Consider the following 13,401-nt stretch of genomic DNA (forward strand, 5'->3'; position numbering starts at 1 on the left):
TATACTCTTAGAGATGCTTGCATAAGGTGTATACTACTCTAGTGATATCTTGTGAAATAAAAGCAAATTAAAAAGTAGAGTTAATAAAAAAATCGATTATTGTTCAAGTTGGCATTAATTAATGAAATAACTTCTTCAAAAAGAAGTTAGCAACTCTAAGCGCGAATCGACCACTTGCTGCCGCGCAAGTACTACATTACCAGCTATGCCATGATGCGCCTGGTTTCAGCATGGGCTCTTCGTTCGCTACGACTAAGTAAAGCCCCTCTTTGAAGGACGAGGATAGCATGCCCAATCCAGACATCAAGAGTTACATCAAGTTGATAGAGCCAGACAACAAGTTCCCCACTCTTCACGTCGTGCTGGTTCAAACCTAGTAAGTTAAAGACTAGATGTGAAACCCTCAAGACATACTAACTTACTAGTAGCTTTCTACGAACCCAGATGCTTTAGAACTGGCCAACTCTCGTACCCCTAGCCCCGACATGTACAACTCTCTCATTTATTCTCGGCATAAATACAAAGCAGATCGTGGTCGTCGAGAACAATATTTGCCTCATAGCTGTTCCGTAACTGATAATCGTCTACCTATCTAGCTATAATATTAAAATAGGGCATTGTCCCACTCTGAGGCGAACGCCGAAGCCGCCCAGGACACAGTTGGTTTTTCTTTGCCAGTGGACATGAGGTATCGTAGACTCGCTATCCATCGCAATCAACTTCGTCTTGAGTGGACTGTACGCATCGAAGCGGGCCAGTTCGAAGATGTAGCGAGTACCCTTCACATGAAAGCGAAGAGCAGCTTTCTCGACGAATTTCGATATGGGCGCTTCGGCTATGAAGTGGAGTTTCGCCGCGGGTTTGAAGGGGTCTGGGACGCTCAGGTTCGGGTCTGGAACGCTCAGGTCAGGGTCAGGGATGCTCAGGTCTGGGTCTGGGACGCTCTGGCCTGGGTCTGGGACGCTCTGCCGGGTGGTCCCCTCCAACCGTCGTAGAAGTTGTACTAATATAATCGGCAGAAACTCTTCTTCGAAATCGGCATTGTAAACATAGAGTGTGAGAGTAGTTGAATACCAATTTTGAAGAAATAGAATCAGCCATGGCATGTTAGTCGTCAGGCCGTCGAACTCCACGACTGTCATGATTGGCTTTCGGTCTGCTATGATCGCCGTCGAGATCACAGTGGTGATCTGGTAGTCGTGAGTGCGGAACATCGTAAGATTCGAGGCCTGAACGATGGGCATGATCTGCAATTCAATTGAGGATCTCGATATATCAAACCGTTTCAACCATCGTTCCATGACTTAATCATAATTGGAACCACATACCATTCAGGAACGTTCCGTAAATAGCTGAATGTGCCATTCGACGATACTATTGATAGAAATAGTTTCCCAGACGGACATCAAGGATCTCCTTCCTCGTGCTTTCGGTATTAGCAGAATTCGGATTTGATCTGCGGGCCACTATGATCAAAGTGGTCATAGTTGCGACTAGAGCATTCGATGATTAGCATAGGGCAGCACGATGAACAAGTAGAGGAGCAGACACTGAGTAGAGCGAGGGCATTCAATAAGCTGAGATGATGAAGAGATAGAGGGACAGATTGATATGGACAATAGCACACGGCCTTACTACCTTCAGCATCGAAGTTGCTCTTGTTGACGCTCGACATGATATCAGGCTGGTCAACTTTGACCAGCCTGTCCCTGGGCCCCAGGTTGGAATCCTGTTCCATCTCGTGTGGCAAGGCGTTGTCGGGGGCCTATATATAGGGCCGAAGGATCAAACATTATGGTCGAGTTGAGGGTAGGTGTGGAAGAGGTGGCGGAGGGAGAGAAGGAGAAGTGGAGGAGGGAGAAAAGAAGAGGTGGAGGAGGGAAAGAAATGGCGAAGAAGAGATGAGCAGCAAACAATGTGTACAGTCGTTCTCGAAACGCCTTGACCAATACACACACTTTCCTGGCCACACTGCCAAGATGTTAGCGCGGATCATTTCTTGAGCTGATAATGCCGTTTCAGTGCAGAAGGATAATGAGTGGCTGAAATGCCTCCGCACGGGACTTCAACAATCCCTGCCGTTTTCCTCCCCGCACATTTCATCTTCCCCACAGTCTTTTCCCGAACACACATCTTTTCCTTCTTCGTGCCATTCAACAGCCATCCAAATGGACTAGCCATGTTTTCTCCCCTGGACCAGTCGTTGCCAGCAAAGCCGTATCAATGCTGCTTCTGTTTCAGATCTTATAAGCGACGCGAACATCTACAGCGTCATCAAATTTCCCACTTCGCAGATCGCCCGCATCAATGTCCCACTTGCGCTGGCGCTTTCCAGCGCGCCGACGTGCTTCGGCGCCATCTGCGCACTTGCAGCGACACGTTTCGCAACTCCTCCCAGGGAGTTAGTCGTAGACGTGCATGCGACCGTTGTGTACAGCAGAAAAAGGCGTGCAATAACGCCCAACCGTGCGCGAACTGCTCCAAACGGAGTATCAGCTGTCTGTATACAGCACAGGCAAATAGGCCTCGAATATCGAACGAGTCGCCGTTACCCGGAGCCACCCCCACCGTCCCTGATCCATGGAGACAGATTGGTCGGGTCGACGGGCAAGTAGAGAACATGGGGACTGACTTACTCAACTTCCCTGAGCTTGATTTCTTGCCGTCTGCCGATCAAACGTGGCAGGATCTGTTTAACTTCAGCGCGCAGGACCCAATTACTACAACGGCCGACCCTCCTTTCTTTTTCCACTTCCTTGATACGTTCACCAGCAAAAGCGGCTTGGTGTCATCTTTTGAGTGCGGCACCCTCGAGCAGAGACACGAAGTACTAGCCGATATCCACCACAGGGAGCAGCAGGATGCTTGGATCTCTGTCGTGTCTGGTTATGATGGAACTAGTAACCCTCTGGGGGATGTTTCGTCACGCTGGCTCAATGATCCTCTTGCCCTTCAGACGCACCAGATTCTACTCTTGATTAAAGAGGTTGTTACAATAAGACCTCGCAATAGTTCTGTAAATATTTCATGGTCACAGGAGGTTGAGCAGAGCTGCGTCCAGTTCTTTTCTCCAGCAAACCTGCGCAAGTATATTGATCTATACTGGTCAATATGGTCGCCCAATGTCAACTTTTTGCATCGACCGAGTTTTGATGCGGCGTTATCTAAACCGGTCCTCCTGGCTTGCATGGCTGTCATTGGTAAAATAACTTATTTCTGCCAAATATAATATCCTTGCTAACTTGAACAGGTGCTTGTGTTTCGCCGGCAGCCGAAGACTGCAGCAACGTGCGAATGTGGCTGAACTGTGTGGAAGAAGCTACCTTCGCTGACGATGACTTCAACCGGGATCCAGTTTCTCCATTTCAACCGGTCCATGAATTAAAGAAGATACAGGCTCTTCAGGCCGCATATATGGTCTGTCTGTACCAAAATTGGGAAGGCACCGACGCTAGCAAGAAGCGCATCCGCCGACATCGATTCAGCACTGTACTTTCGGTAAGTCTATCCTAGAGATACTCGTCAACTGCCGCTAAAGGAGCATAAGATGGTTCGCGACATTGATATTGCCACCGCACGGCATGCCAACTACAATTTACAGCAAAGAGACGAGTTTGACTGGAAAGAATTTGTAGCCCGAGAAGAACTCATCCGGTAAACATCTAACGGGAAAATAATTTTTGCAGCGGACGAGAGCTAACATGCTTTTTGCTCAGAACATTTATCTGGGTTTTTCTCATCGATACTGCTTTCGTCACATTCAATAATCTGCCACCTCATATGGTGGCTAAGGAAATGAAAATGCACGTCGCGGCTCCTGAATCCTGCTTTCAAGCGCCTTCAGCCGATAGATGTTTCGAGGAGATGCAACAGTGGATGCCACCAACGAGTCTCTTCTGGAAAACATCCTTCCGTTCACTGTTTGAGAGCCTTTGCGTGGACGATCTGACGGGGAACATGAGACAGTTTGTGGCCGCTTTGGGGCCATTAAATCTCTTCACCATTATTTCTGGTAGAAGCTCCCCTGCCTCTCGAGCTTAAAGCTAGGTCACGCAGCTAACTTTCAGCAGGTATTCATTCATTGGTATTTCAGTACCAGAGCTTTTTTAGTGCGGGACATCTGCTTGTGCGGACTCACAATGCTCTGCAAAACTTTAAAGATATATGGCACCTTCACCAGACTGCATTTATTGGGCAGATGCCCCATACAACTGTGGATGAGAGCCATATTGTCCCCAAAAATATGTGGCAGAGGGTGGGATTTTGTCGGCACGCGGGAGATTTCTGGCTATTAGCGAAGATCAAGGTCGATCGTCTTTCAGCAGCCGATGCAGCCCAGAATGGCTCCGCGACCAGAGCAGTGGAGGATACTGATCCGATCCTAAATAAATACGACCAAACCAGCATGCGCCAAGTCAATGATCTCATCTCGGAGTTTCAAAAAGTTCGACTGGGAGAGATAACTTCGGATGCAGCTCATATCCCATGAACACCGCTGCATATAATTGCCGATCCAACCGCACGATCCCTTATTCGTCATACCCCAATGGAAACCTGTAGACCAATAGCTCTCGGAATTGTTGTGGCAAATGCTTCATCCCACCTCCGTATCCGACTTCCCCACCACCTCACGCCATGAGTTATCCCACATACCGCCGATATGCCACACCAAAGTACCTGATAAATATCCATTCGTTTGAATATTTTTTGTCATTTCCAGGACCAAGCAAGTCTGACGTTAGCAAATCGCGATGCACAAGATACCTGTACTTGTGGCTCTATCGGCCATTGTTCTTCTGATTTCACGCCTTCTTTCTACAGGACGACGACCAAAGAACTATCCCCCTGGACCACCGACACTACCAATCATTGGGAACATCCATCAGGTAGGACCTCGTGACCATATTCTTTTACTGCATACTAAGTTACTTGTTTTTTAGATGCCCACTCGCGATGCCCACTTGCAGTTCCAACAATGGGCTCGCGAATACGGACCGGTCTACAGTTTGATCCTTGGTAGTAAGGTTCTTATTGTTCTGTCAAGCGATGAGGCTGTCAAAACACTACTAGACAAACGGAGTGGGATTTATTCTCATCGACAAGAAATGTACATTGGACAGACACTGTGCAGTGGGGGACTAAGGTTGTTGATGATGGTGAGATCTTTTTACTGTAGATTCAATCGATAAGATTTTAATTAATTACAGGAATATGGACCACGATGGCGCGGGGTAAGGCCTTTTTTCGAGATTCCCCTTATGGGATGAATACCCGCTGACGCAAGGCAGTTCCGCAAAATGATCCACGGACTTCTCAACATCACCGCATCTAGATCTTACGTGCCGTACCAAATACTCGAGAATAAACAAATGCTATACGAATTTCTGACGGAGCCTGACCGTTTTCTATACAGCATCCGGCGATACTCAAATGCCCTGACCACAAGCATGGTGTTTGGTTGGCGCACTCCCACATACGAGGACGCAAAGATGAAGCAGCTATTCGACGGGTTCTCCGAGTTTGCCGAGATCAACCAAACCGGAACTGCTGCCCTCATTGACTTCTTCCCGTGGCTGAGAGCACTGCCGGAGTTTATGTTGCCGACCAAGATAAAGGCAAAAGAGCTCCACGAGCGTGAGAGGGCGCTTTATGTAGGCCACTGGCTTCGCGCAAAAGAAGATATTCGCAAGGGTCAGATCAAACCCTGTTTCTGTGTAGGGCTAGACGAAGCACAGAAATTTGATGGCTTTAGCGATGACCAAGCCGGATATATCTCAGGCACTCTTCTTGAGGCAGGCTCGGACACTACATCCAGCACCTTGTACGGGTTTGTCCAGGCTATGCTCCTTTATCCCGATGCCCAGCGAAAGGTTCAGGAAGAGATCGACCGAGTCGTGGGACCAGATCGTCTGCCAACAATGGACGATGAACATGATCTTCCGTACGTGCGCGCATGCATGAAGGAAAGCCTGCGGTGGATGCCCACGACTATCTTGGGGGCCGTACCACATGCCGTCACGCAGGATGACGAGTATATGGGATATGTCATCCCAAAGGGGGCCGGAGTGATGAATAACGTCTGGGCCATCCATATGGACGAGAAGCGCCATCCCAACCCTCGGAAATTTAACCCTGAACGATTCAAGGATGACCGACAGAGCCTGGCCGAGGCAGCCGCCAACCCCGACGCGTCTAAACGTGATCAGTTCACCTTCGGTGCAGGACGACGGATATGCCCTGGTATTCATATTGCGGAACGCAGTCTGTTCCTTGGCATCTCCCGGATGATGTGGGCGTTCAATGTGGAACCGGCTGTGGATGAGAAAGGGCAACCAATCCTGCCTGATGCGGATCAGTTGACGCAGGGATTTGTGTGCATGCCGGAGAAATTCGAAGCGCGAATCATTCCCCGATCCAAGGAGAAGGCGGATATGGTGAAGAGGGAGTGGGAGGAAGCAGAAGCGCAATGTTTGGATCCCGAGACGAAGCAGTGGCTGCTTTAAATAGAAGTAGTAGTGCTCAACAAATCAAATCTTCATTCAATTCTCTCAGGCATTTCAAAATCAGATTTCATTGTGTTATCGACCAAATAATCAATGGGCTATTGGGGAAAATATACATGTACAAAGCTTCTTTTTGGCGTAACTTGTCTACTTTCTACATCCAGACTTTCAAGTTCGTATATACAACGATGCATTATTGTTCATATGTACCGGATAAAGGCAAAAGAGCTAAACTCCTAGAAACATAGTATCGCCTATTAACTCCTTAATCTACTAAATACTAGAGTAATTGGATAAAGCCGTTTGAAAATCTATACTTTTGCCCTATAACATTTGATGTGGCCTCAGACTAGGACCGCCGTAAAGTGGTGATCGGAATTTTATTCTTCCTCTTGCCTTGATTTTTTTTCTTGACCCCCTTACCTACCTAGTAAGTTACTTAAGTAGTAGTTAAGTAGTCAGCAGCAGAGCTTCCAAGGTGGTCGAATTTTTCTTGATCCCTCAAAGCAAACGTTGCCACTGTATCCGACATTGGTACCCATACACAAAAGCAGACAATCGTCGAGTATCACAGCCCATTCCTAGCCTTTTCTTTTCTGACCCTTGTACACGAATAAAACTTCTCCCCTTTTCAAAACAATTTTGGGGTTTTTCATCCAGGCAACTCACTACATGGTTTTTTTCTTATCCTTGCTCGACTAGCAGCTACGAGACCATGCCACAAACTCTAGGACCGCTCGACTACGGGTGCACGGATTGGCGGATCAGTAGCCAAAGAGCCGCAGATCTGTACAGTTCTGGTACCAGGCTTTGGACGAAAGAGGGTCTCAAAGACATAGAACAACAATTGCGCCAATCCTATGCGATAGAGCGATTTTCAGTCCGTCGAATCGATGGAAGCATAATCCAAATTTCCAATCCCATGTTCCAAGTACAGAATCCTATCTGGTACGTGGGCATGGTGTTCTGACCTGATTTCAGCCTACAATCTAAGTTTCCTTAGGAAACCCCATGTCAAGTACCAAGAATATTGGCAACTTGTGAAAGCACAACCCAACGGCCCAATCGAAACTTACTTATGCTCTTACATTGTGGATTGGAGCAATCAGACTGCACGAAACTTTCGAGAGCTTATACCACAGCCTATGCAAGTCTTTGACGAGAAACACTTGTTGTGGCAGAATAGCAAGACCTGCAAGGATTTGGCAGCCTTGGTCCAAGATTTACTCGGTATAAACACTGTGAAGAAAGTTCTCTGTTTCGGGCTCGGTGATTTTTGCCGTTCCGCGCCTGAATGGCTAAAAAGGCAGCACAAGTCCTGGGATGAGGACTCGGAGGTGAACAATGTGATAGGCTGCATGATCCAGCATTCGATGGCTCTTACTATCGCTCAACTTTGTCGTGGCAATGAAATAGTGTCTTTACTTACTCAAGACCCAGAGTATACAGAGGTCGCAGAAGAGATCCTAACTAAGAAAGAGTTCGAAATTGTTGGAACCCACGGTGCAGGAGGATTCGCGGAAATCGACGAGGAATCGATCATAATATCACCCTTTGCTGCCGCCCCAGTCAAGCAGATTATCGCTGATATTGCTCGGCCTGTGCTCATTATTTCTACCGGCTTTGATGTCTTTAATAGCAATGAGTAAGTTCGCTTTTATCGATTCTCAAATCTGTCTAACTAGGGCACTTCACAGAAAACCATTGTCAGATGCTGAATCTCCGAGAACAAGGCAAATGTGGCTTGATTATGATGCCTATAGCCTTCCAAGCCATTCTGATGATGTTCTAATATGCTCTGCGTTGAAAGGATTACGTTTGTATCGTAGACGCTAGCAACCTCTGGATTCGCAAGGAGCCTAATTTCATAGAACCATCCATCTAGGGATTGTGGATCACAACCCATCGCATATATGAAATGGATATCAAAACAGGAATCTTACGTATATGTATAATTTCTGCTACTTGGTCCCTTATGCGCTGCCGTGAATTTCGTAAACTGTTCTAGGAGAGCCCGTGGAGTCATTATTCAGAAAGATCCTTATGACTGATGGTCGGTCAAGCAGCTTCAGTGACAGTTCAAAAATACCCTTGCAGCTATTCGCCTCCCGTGTCCGATCATTCAGTTCTTTTTCTTGGAGCAATTGCAATAGGAAGGGCAAGCGCCACAATCTCCATGGACCATGCCCTTATCCGGGCTAAGAGATTCGCGGTTCTTTAAAGCCTCTACATCAACAGAAGAAGCATAGTGTTCATCAAATGTTATTGGCTCCGCAGTCCCCACCGGAACTGATGTGCATACATTCCCTAATACCCTGCCACCCCCAGGTCCACCTGCGACTTTTCGCCCTGCTAATGCAGGCAATAGTAATCAAGGCGCTTGAACAGCTAGTTGAACACGAAAGTGTTCCGACTCGGGACTGAATTTTCAAGGAAGTGGATAAAAGATTGTCCTTGGGGAATTAGAGAACCCCTCGCTTAATTTTCTGGCACACCCTGGTCATAGAGGTCACCCCAGAACATCATATCCTGAAGCTGTTCCTCCCTCAAATTTGCATTTACGAAATGCTCTCGTTGGGGGGTTCTGATCCGACGGTGGACTTCTCCGGCAGTCTTCCAGCCAAAAAATCCAGCCATTTCCCAGTCAATCAGCCCCACAACTGTGCCATTGTCAACAATACAGTTAGACTCAGTAAAATCGTTATGCATGAAGCTCATATCTGGATCATAATTGGTGTCTGCAAAAAGGATGTCCCCTTCTAACGGATTGATCCGACCGTTACTGAGTATGTTGGGGTCCGGTACCACGTGAGAGCGAGCTTGAAGTTTCTCTGTGGGCTTGATAGCGTGAAGTTGATGGAGTATCTTCCTGGCCTGTTCTTTATAGGACTTCCTCTGGTCTCTAGACAGATACGGCGATGCGACAGACAATCCAACACCTGGAAGCCTTTCTTGGACGAGAACTTGGCGACCATTGACCTGAGGAAATGTGAGTCGTTGAGCCCGAAGAACGACTAGCAAGAGTAAGTACCTTGCCAGCAAAATAGATTTCTGGAACTTTGACATCCTTCAAAACGGTCTTTGCCAGAGCAATTGCCTGAACCTCATTTGCATCGGCGTATGAGAAGTCAATCTCCGTGTATTGAGCACCCTCGCGCGCGTGGAGATGGCTGGATTTCACGATCACGCTACCAAGAGCAAAAACGTCGCGCCCACCTTCGTCAGCAGGATAAATTCGAATCTCTTCGGTGCAGAGACTAACAACCGAGGCCCAGTATCTCAGCGATTCCGTAGTATGGGAGTTGACATGCTGGAGATCAACGCGGAAGTCATCAGGTTTCGGGCAGTATCGGCCATAAAACAGTACATCCGCGTACAAGTCGGTTGCAGGGATCTTTTCTGGGTCCGCTTCATATGGGTTCGTCATGGTAGAGGAGATGGGTGAGAGAGGCAAACAACCGCGTCGAATGCACAAACGTACGCTTAGTACGGTGAGGCAGTATATACCTTAAATATCAGGCATACAAGCGCAGTATAGGTGCATATATAAGTTAAAAATATACAACTTTCTCATCTACCAAAGAATAACCGGCTTAATCGTCTGCCCAGACTGCATATCAGCAATCGCCTTCTCAAACTCCTCCGCCTTATAAAACGTAACTATCCTCTGCAGCGGCAACGTGCCCTCCTGCACCCACTTCACCATCTTCGGCACATACTCCTTCGGGTTCACATCACCCTCTACCACGCCCATAAACTGCTTTCCGGAGACCATGAACTCATGAATCGGGATCTCCAGTGTCGCCGTCGGCGGCGCTGTCCCCACCTGCAAAATCTTCCCCTTACAGCCCGCCATCTTGACCCCCTGCGCAATCAATGCCGGCACCCCGGTAGTATCCAACACCACATTGACGCCGAGTCCCCCGGTCATCGCCCGCACCGCCTCCGAGACAGCCTGGATATCCGCCGCCGGATCGACCTGCAGGACATGCGTCGCGCCCAGCTCCTTCGCCAGCTCTAGCCTTGACGCATGTCGATCAATCCCAATAACCTGCTTGCACCCAGCGATTTTTGCGCCCATTACCGCGCTCAACCCCACCCCGCCTAACCCTAGCACCGCAATCCGGTCCTCGGCGCTCACCTGGGCCGCGTTCAGAATCGCCCCGCTGCCCGTCTGGATCCCGCACCCCAGCGGCGAGAGAAGCTGCAGCTCCTCCCGCGAGGCCACCAGCCCGCGCACGTTGATGACCGAGTCCGCCCGCACGATGGAGTAGCTCGCGAAACTGGACTGTCCGAAGAATTTCCCATAGATGGGGGATGGGTCCGACGAGCTTGTGAAGACGTGTGTGTCGTCCCACGCGACCTCGAAGTTGATCGGGTCGAAGTGGAAGCAGTGTGCTGGATGGCCGCGCGTGCAGGTCTCACAGCTCTGGCATGCGGAGAAGGAGAGGATCACCGGATCACCGACTTGGAAGGCTGTTGTGCCCGGCCCGATCTCGTGGATGTAGCCGGCTCCTGGGGGTGTCTGTGAGCAGGGGCGGATTGAGTGGATTGTTATACTAGGAGGAAGACGAACCTTCATGGCCCATGACTCGGGGGTAGTGGACTCCGAAGCCGAATTCGGCACCGCCAAAATGGAGATCTGTTTGGCAGACGCCTGAGGCTACGATCTCGACCAGGAGTTCTTTTTCTTGTAGTGAGCGTAGGGTGATGTCTTGGAGTTTCCAGCCGCCGGTTTTGTAGGAGCCGTGGGAGACGATCGCTCGTGTGGATGTCATTTTGTCTTTTTTCATTTTACCTTCTCTTCTTCTTCTGCCTTTGGTTTATATATATAGATATATAATTTTATACAGGATAGGCGGTGGTGATGTTTTTGTATAATGTCAGGGACGGATCGGATCGAGTATTATGCGGGGAAGAAATCCATCGGGGAGGAATCCGTTTCCCCAACCCCCACCCCCCGACTCCGACTCCGACTCCGCGTCATCCTCATATCCGCCCTTTCATGATTGGAGCGCGTTTTGATAGGATGCGAGAATGTTTCTGGGTAGTCATGAAAAATCTGAAACAAAGAGCTACAGCACGCATACAGTATTATCGCAACAAGTACCGTTGTAGATGATGCTACAGCGAGAGGGGTAACGCCTGTGCAATCGCGGTCAACCGCCACACGCAGCAAGTGGACTGTCGCAGATGAAAGGCGTTTTTCAAATTGAGAGATGTTCAAAAGTTGTACTGGGGTCGTATTTGCGATTTGTTTCCCGAAAGGATTCCTGGGGCGATCATACGTCCACTCATCGGACAGTCAACAACCTTGGGAATCTCTACAGAGATCAGGGGAAGCTACAAAAGGCCAAACATATGTACCAGCGAATACTTGCAGGTTACGAGAAGTCCTAGGTCCACATCAGAGGACGCGGTAGGTTATAGAGAGACTAAATGGGCTAAGGATTGCAAAATGAAAAGATGCATTATCCTCAATATTTAAGGTATTACTTTGTTCTGATAATTTTTTTTTTTTTTGGCACATGTTTTCTCTGCGTTTGAGGCACAAAGCCACTTCCTACTGACCATATAGAATGTAACTCAGAATAATCGTATTGTTTTCATTCTCATCGATTGTGGGTGCTACTCGAACCTGGCCAACCTGCTACGGAAGGTTGCCTGGCTGATTCCCACCGGATCTTGCCGGAACTCGGCTCGTGCTTTCGTTGGCTTTTTTTCCAACATCTAATATCATTGAGTTAGCTCCCGGACTTTGTTTAATAGCATGACAACGGCATGTCGACTGCGTATGATTATCATAATTCGATCAAGGATCAAGTCAACTATGGGTTAGGTCGTGGAGTGTGATTGCTGTTTTTGTTGTTGTTGCGGTAGCAGTCAACAACAGATGTTTACATGCTCAAGGCACTTCCTTGTTTGCTAGGTCACCCTACCCCAACATTTCCACATGTTTCCACGTTCATGCTTTGTTTTGCTCCTAAATATTATTTATAAAGTAGCATACACTTCGAATAATAGACAAAAGACGTGAAAATGATGCTATAGACATTGAATACACATCTTAGGGTTAGCGTGCATTATGGTGCATAACTAGTTACGTAGTTAGCGTTCTAAGAGTTACCCTAAGTTCTGCACTTGGGAGTACCTAGCAGAGTGGATCCCAATAAGCAGGGTACTTGTAGCCAATTCCCGGTACTCCCAACTTGCCACCCCTGCGAGGATTCCTGTCGTCACGAATGAGATGCGGATGACGTCAACAAGGGAAGGAAAGTATGATCCCCAGATTTGATTTGGTACGTATAAAACCGGAAATCCAAGCAATGAGAGCTGTTGATGATTTTAATTTACCCATTCCAATCAAAAATATCATCTCTCTCAGCCTCTAACACTACCAACCACCATCCAACATGTCGGCTGCACGCTTCGCCCTGATGAGAGCCCGTGTGGCAATGCCCGCGCGCTCGTCGGGTTTCCTGGCTACTCGGACCCTTTCATCGTCTGCCGTGATGAACAAGAGCCCTGTCGAGGCGACCAAAGATACTCTCAAGAAGGCGGATCGGACTGTATCTGATGCGGCAGTCAAGGGTCTGAACAAGGGCGGTATGTCAAGTCTGTAACAGCTATAGACTGACAGTGTGCTGACTGCTCTAATAATCCAGAGGAGGCTCGTGACAAGCTCAAGGAAGCCGTTGGTTCGACCACCCAAGAGGCCAAGGCCAAGTCGCGTGAGGTGAAGGGCGAGGCGGCCGAGTATGCCGGGGAGGGCAAAGGAAAGGCGGAGGAGGCGCTAGGCGAGGCCAAGGGGAAAACGAAGGAGGCGATGGGCGAGGCCAAGGGAAAGATCAACGAGGCGTCGAGATAGGTTGAGTGGATGTGTCTTCCCTGACAATTT

At 48.5% G+C, this 13,401-nt stretch overlaps 6 protein-coding genes across 6 annotated transcripts; 3 read left to right on the forward strand and 3 right to left on the reverse strand.

The window, feature by feature from the left end:
- Positions 1-498: 498 nt before the first annotated feature.
- On the reverse strand, positions 499-1,244 carry PFLUO_LOCUS6751 (uncharacterized protein; the record flags this gene model as incomplete). Its single annotated transcript, XM_073784324.1, has 2 exons — positions 499-588; positions 627-1,244. The coding sequence occupies 2 exons, from the start codon at positions 1,242-1,244 to the stop codon at positions 499-501; spliced, it is 708 nt and encodes a 235-aa protein (XP_073640791.1).
- Positions 1,245-5,297: 4,053 nt separating this feature from the next.
- Positions 5,298-6,503, forward strand: PFLUO_LOCUS6752 (uncharacterized protein; the record flags this gene model as incomplete). Its single annotated transcript, XM_073784325.1, has 1 exon — positions 5,298-6,503. The coding sequence occupies one exon, from the start codon at positions 5,298-5,300 to the stop codon at positions 6,501-6,503; it is 1,206 nt and encodes a 401-aa protein (XP_073640792.1).
- Positions 6,504-7,648: 1,145 nt separating this feature from the next.
- Positions 7,649-8,152, forward strand: PFLUO_LOCUS6753 (uncharacterized protein; the record flags this gene model as incomplete). Its single annotated transcript, XM_073784326.1, has 1 exon — positions 7,649-8,152. The coding sequence occupies one exon, from the start codon at positions 7,649-7,651 to the stop codon at positions 8,150-8,152; it is 504 nt and encodes a 167-aa protein (XP_073640793.1).
- An 829-nt stretch (positions 8,153-8,981) lies between these two features.
- PFLUO_LOCUS6754 (uncharacterized protein) lies at positions 8,982-9,930 on the reverse strand (the record flags this gene model as incomplete). Its single annotated transcript, XM_073784327.1, has 2 exons — positions 8,982-9,482; positions 9,535-9,930. The coding sequence occupies 2 exons, from the start codon at positions 9,928-9,930 to the stop codon at positions 8,982-8,984; spliced, it is 897 nt and encodes a 298-aa protein (XP_073640794.1).
- Positions 9,931-10,077: 147 nt separating this feature from the next.
- Positions 10,078-11,281, reverse strand: PFLUO_LOCUS6755 (uncharacterized protein; the record flags this gene model as incomplete). Its single annotated transcript, XM_073784328.1, has 2 exons — positions 10,078-11,018; positions 11,080-11,281. 2 exons carry the CDS (start codon positions 11,279-11,281, stop codon positions 10,078-10,080), a joined length of 1,143 nt encoding a protein of 380 aa, XP_073640795.1.
- A 1,635-nt stretch (positions 11,282-12,916) lies between these two features.
- On the forward strand, positions 12,917-13,371 carry PFLUO_LOCUS6756 (uncharacterized protein; the record flags this gene model as incomplete). Its single annotated transcript, XM_073784329.1, has 2 exons — positions 12,917-13,109; positions 13,169-13,371. 2 exons carry the CDS (start codon positions 12,917-12,919, stop codon positions 13,369-13,371), a joined length of 396 nt encoding a protein of 131 aa, XP_073640796.1.
- Between the last annotated feature and the right edge of the window lie 30 nt (positions 13,372-13,401).

This window comes from Penicillium psychrofluorescens (assembly GCF_964197705.1).
Source record: "Penicillium psychrofluorescens genome assembly, chromosome: 4".
NCBI lineage: Eukaryota > Fungi > Ascomycota > Eurotiomycetes > Eurotiales > Aspergillaceae > Penicillium > Penicillium psychrofluorescens.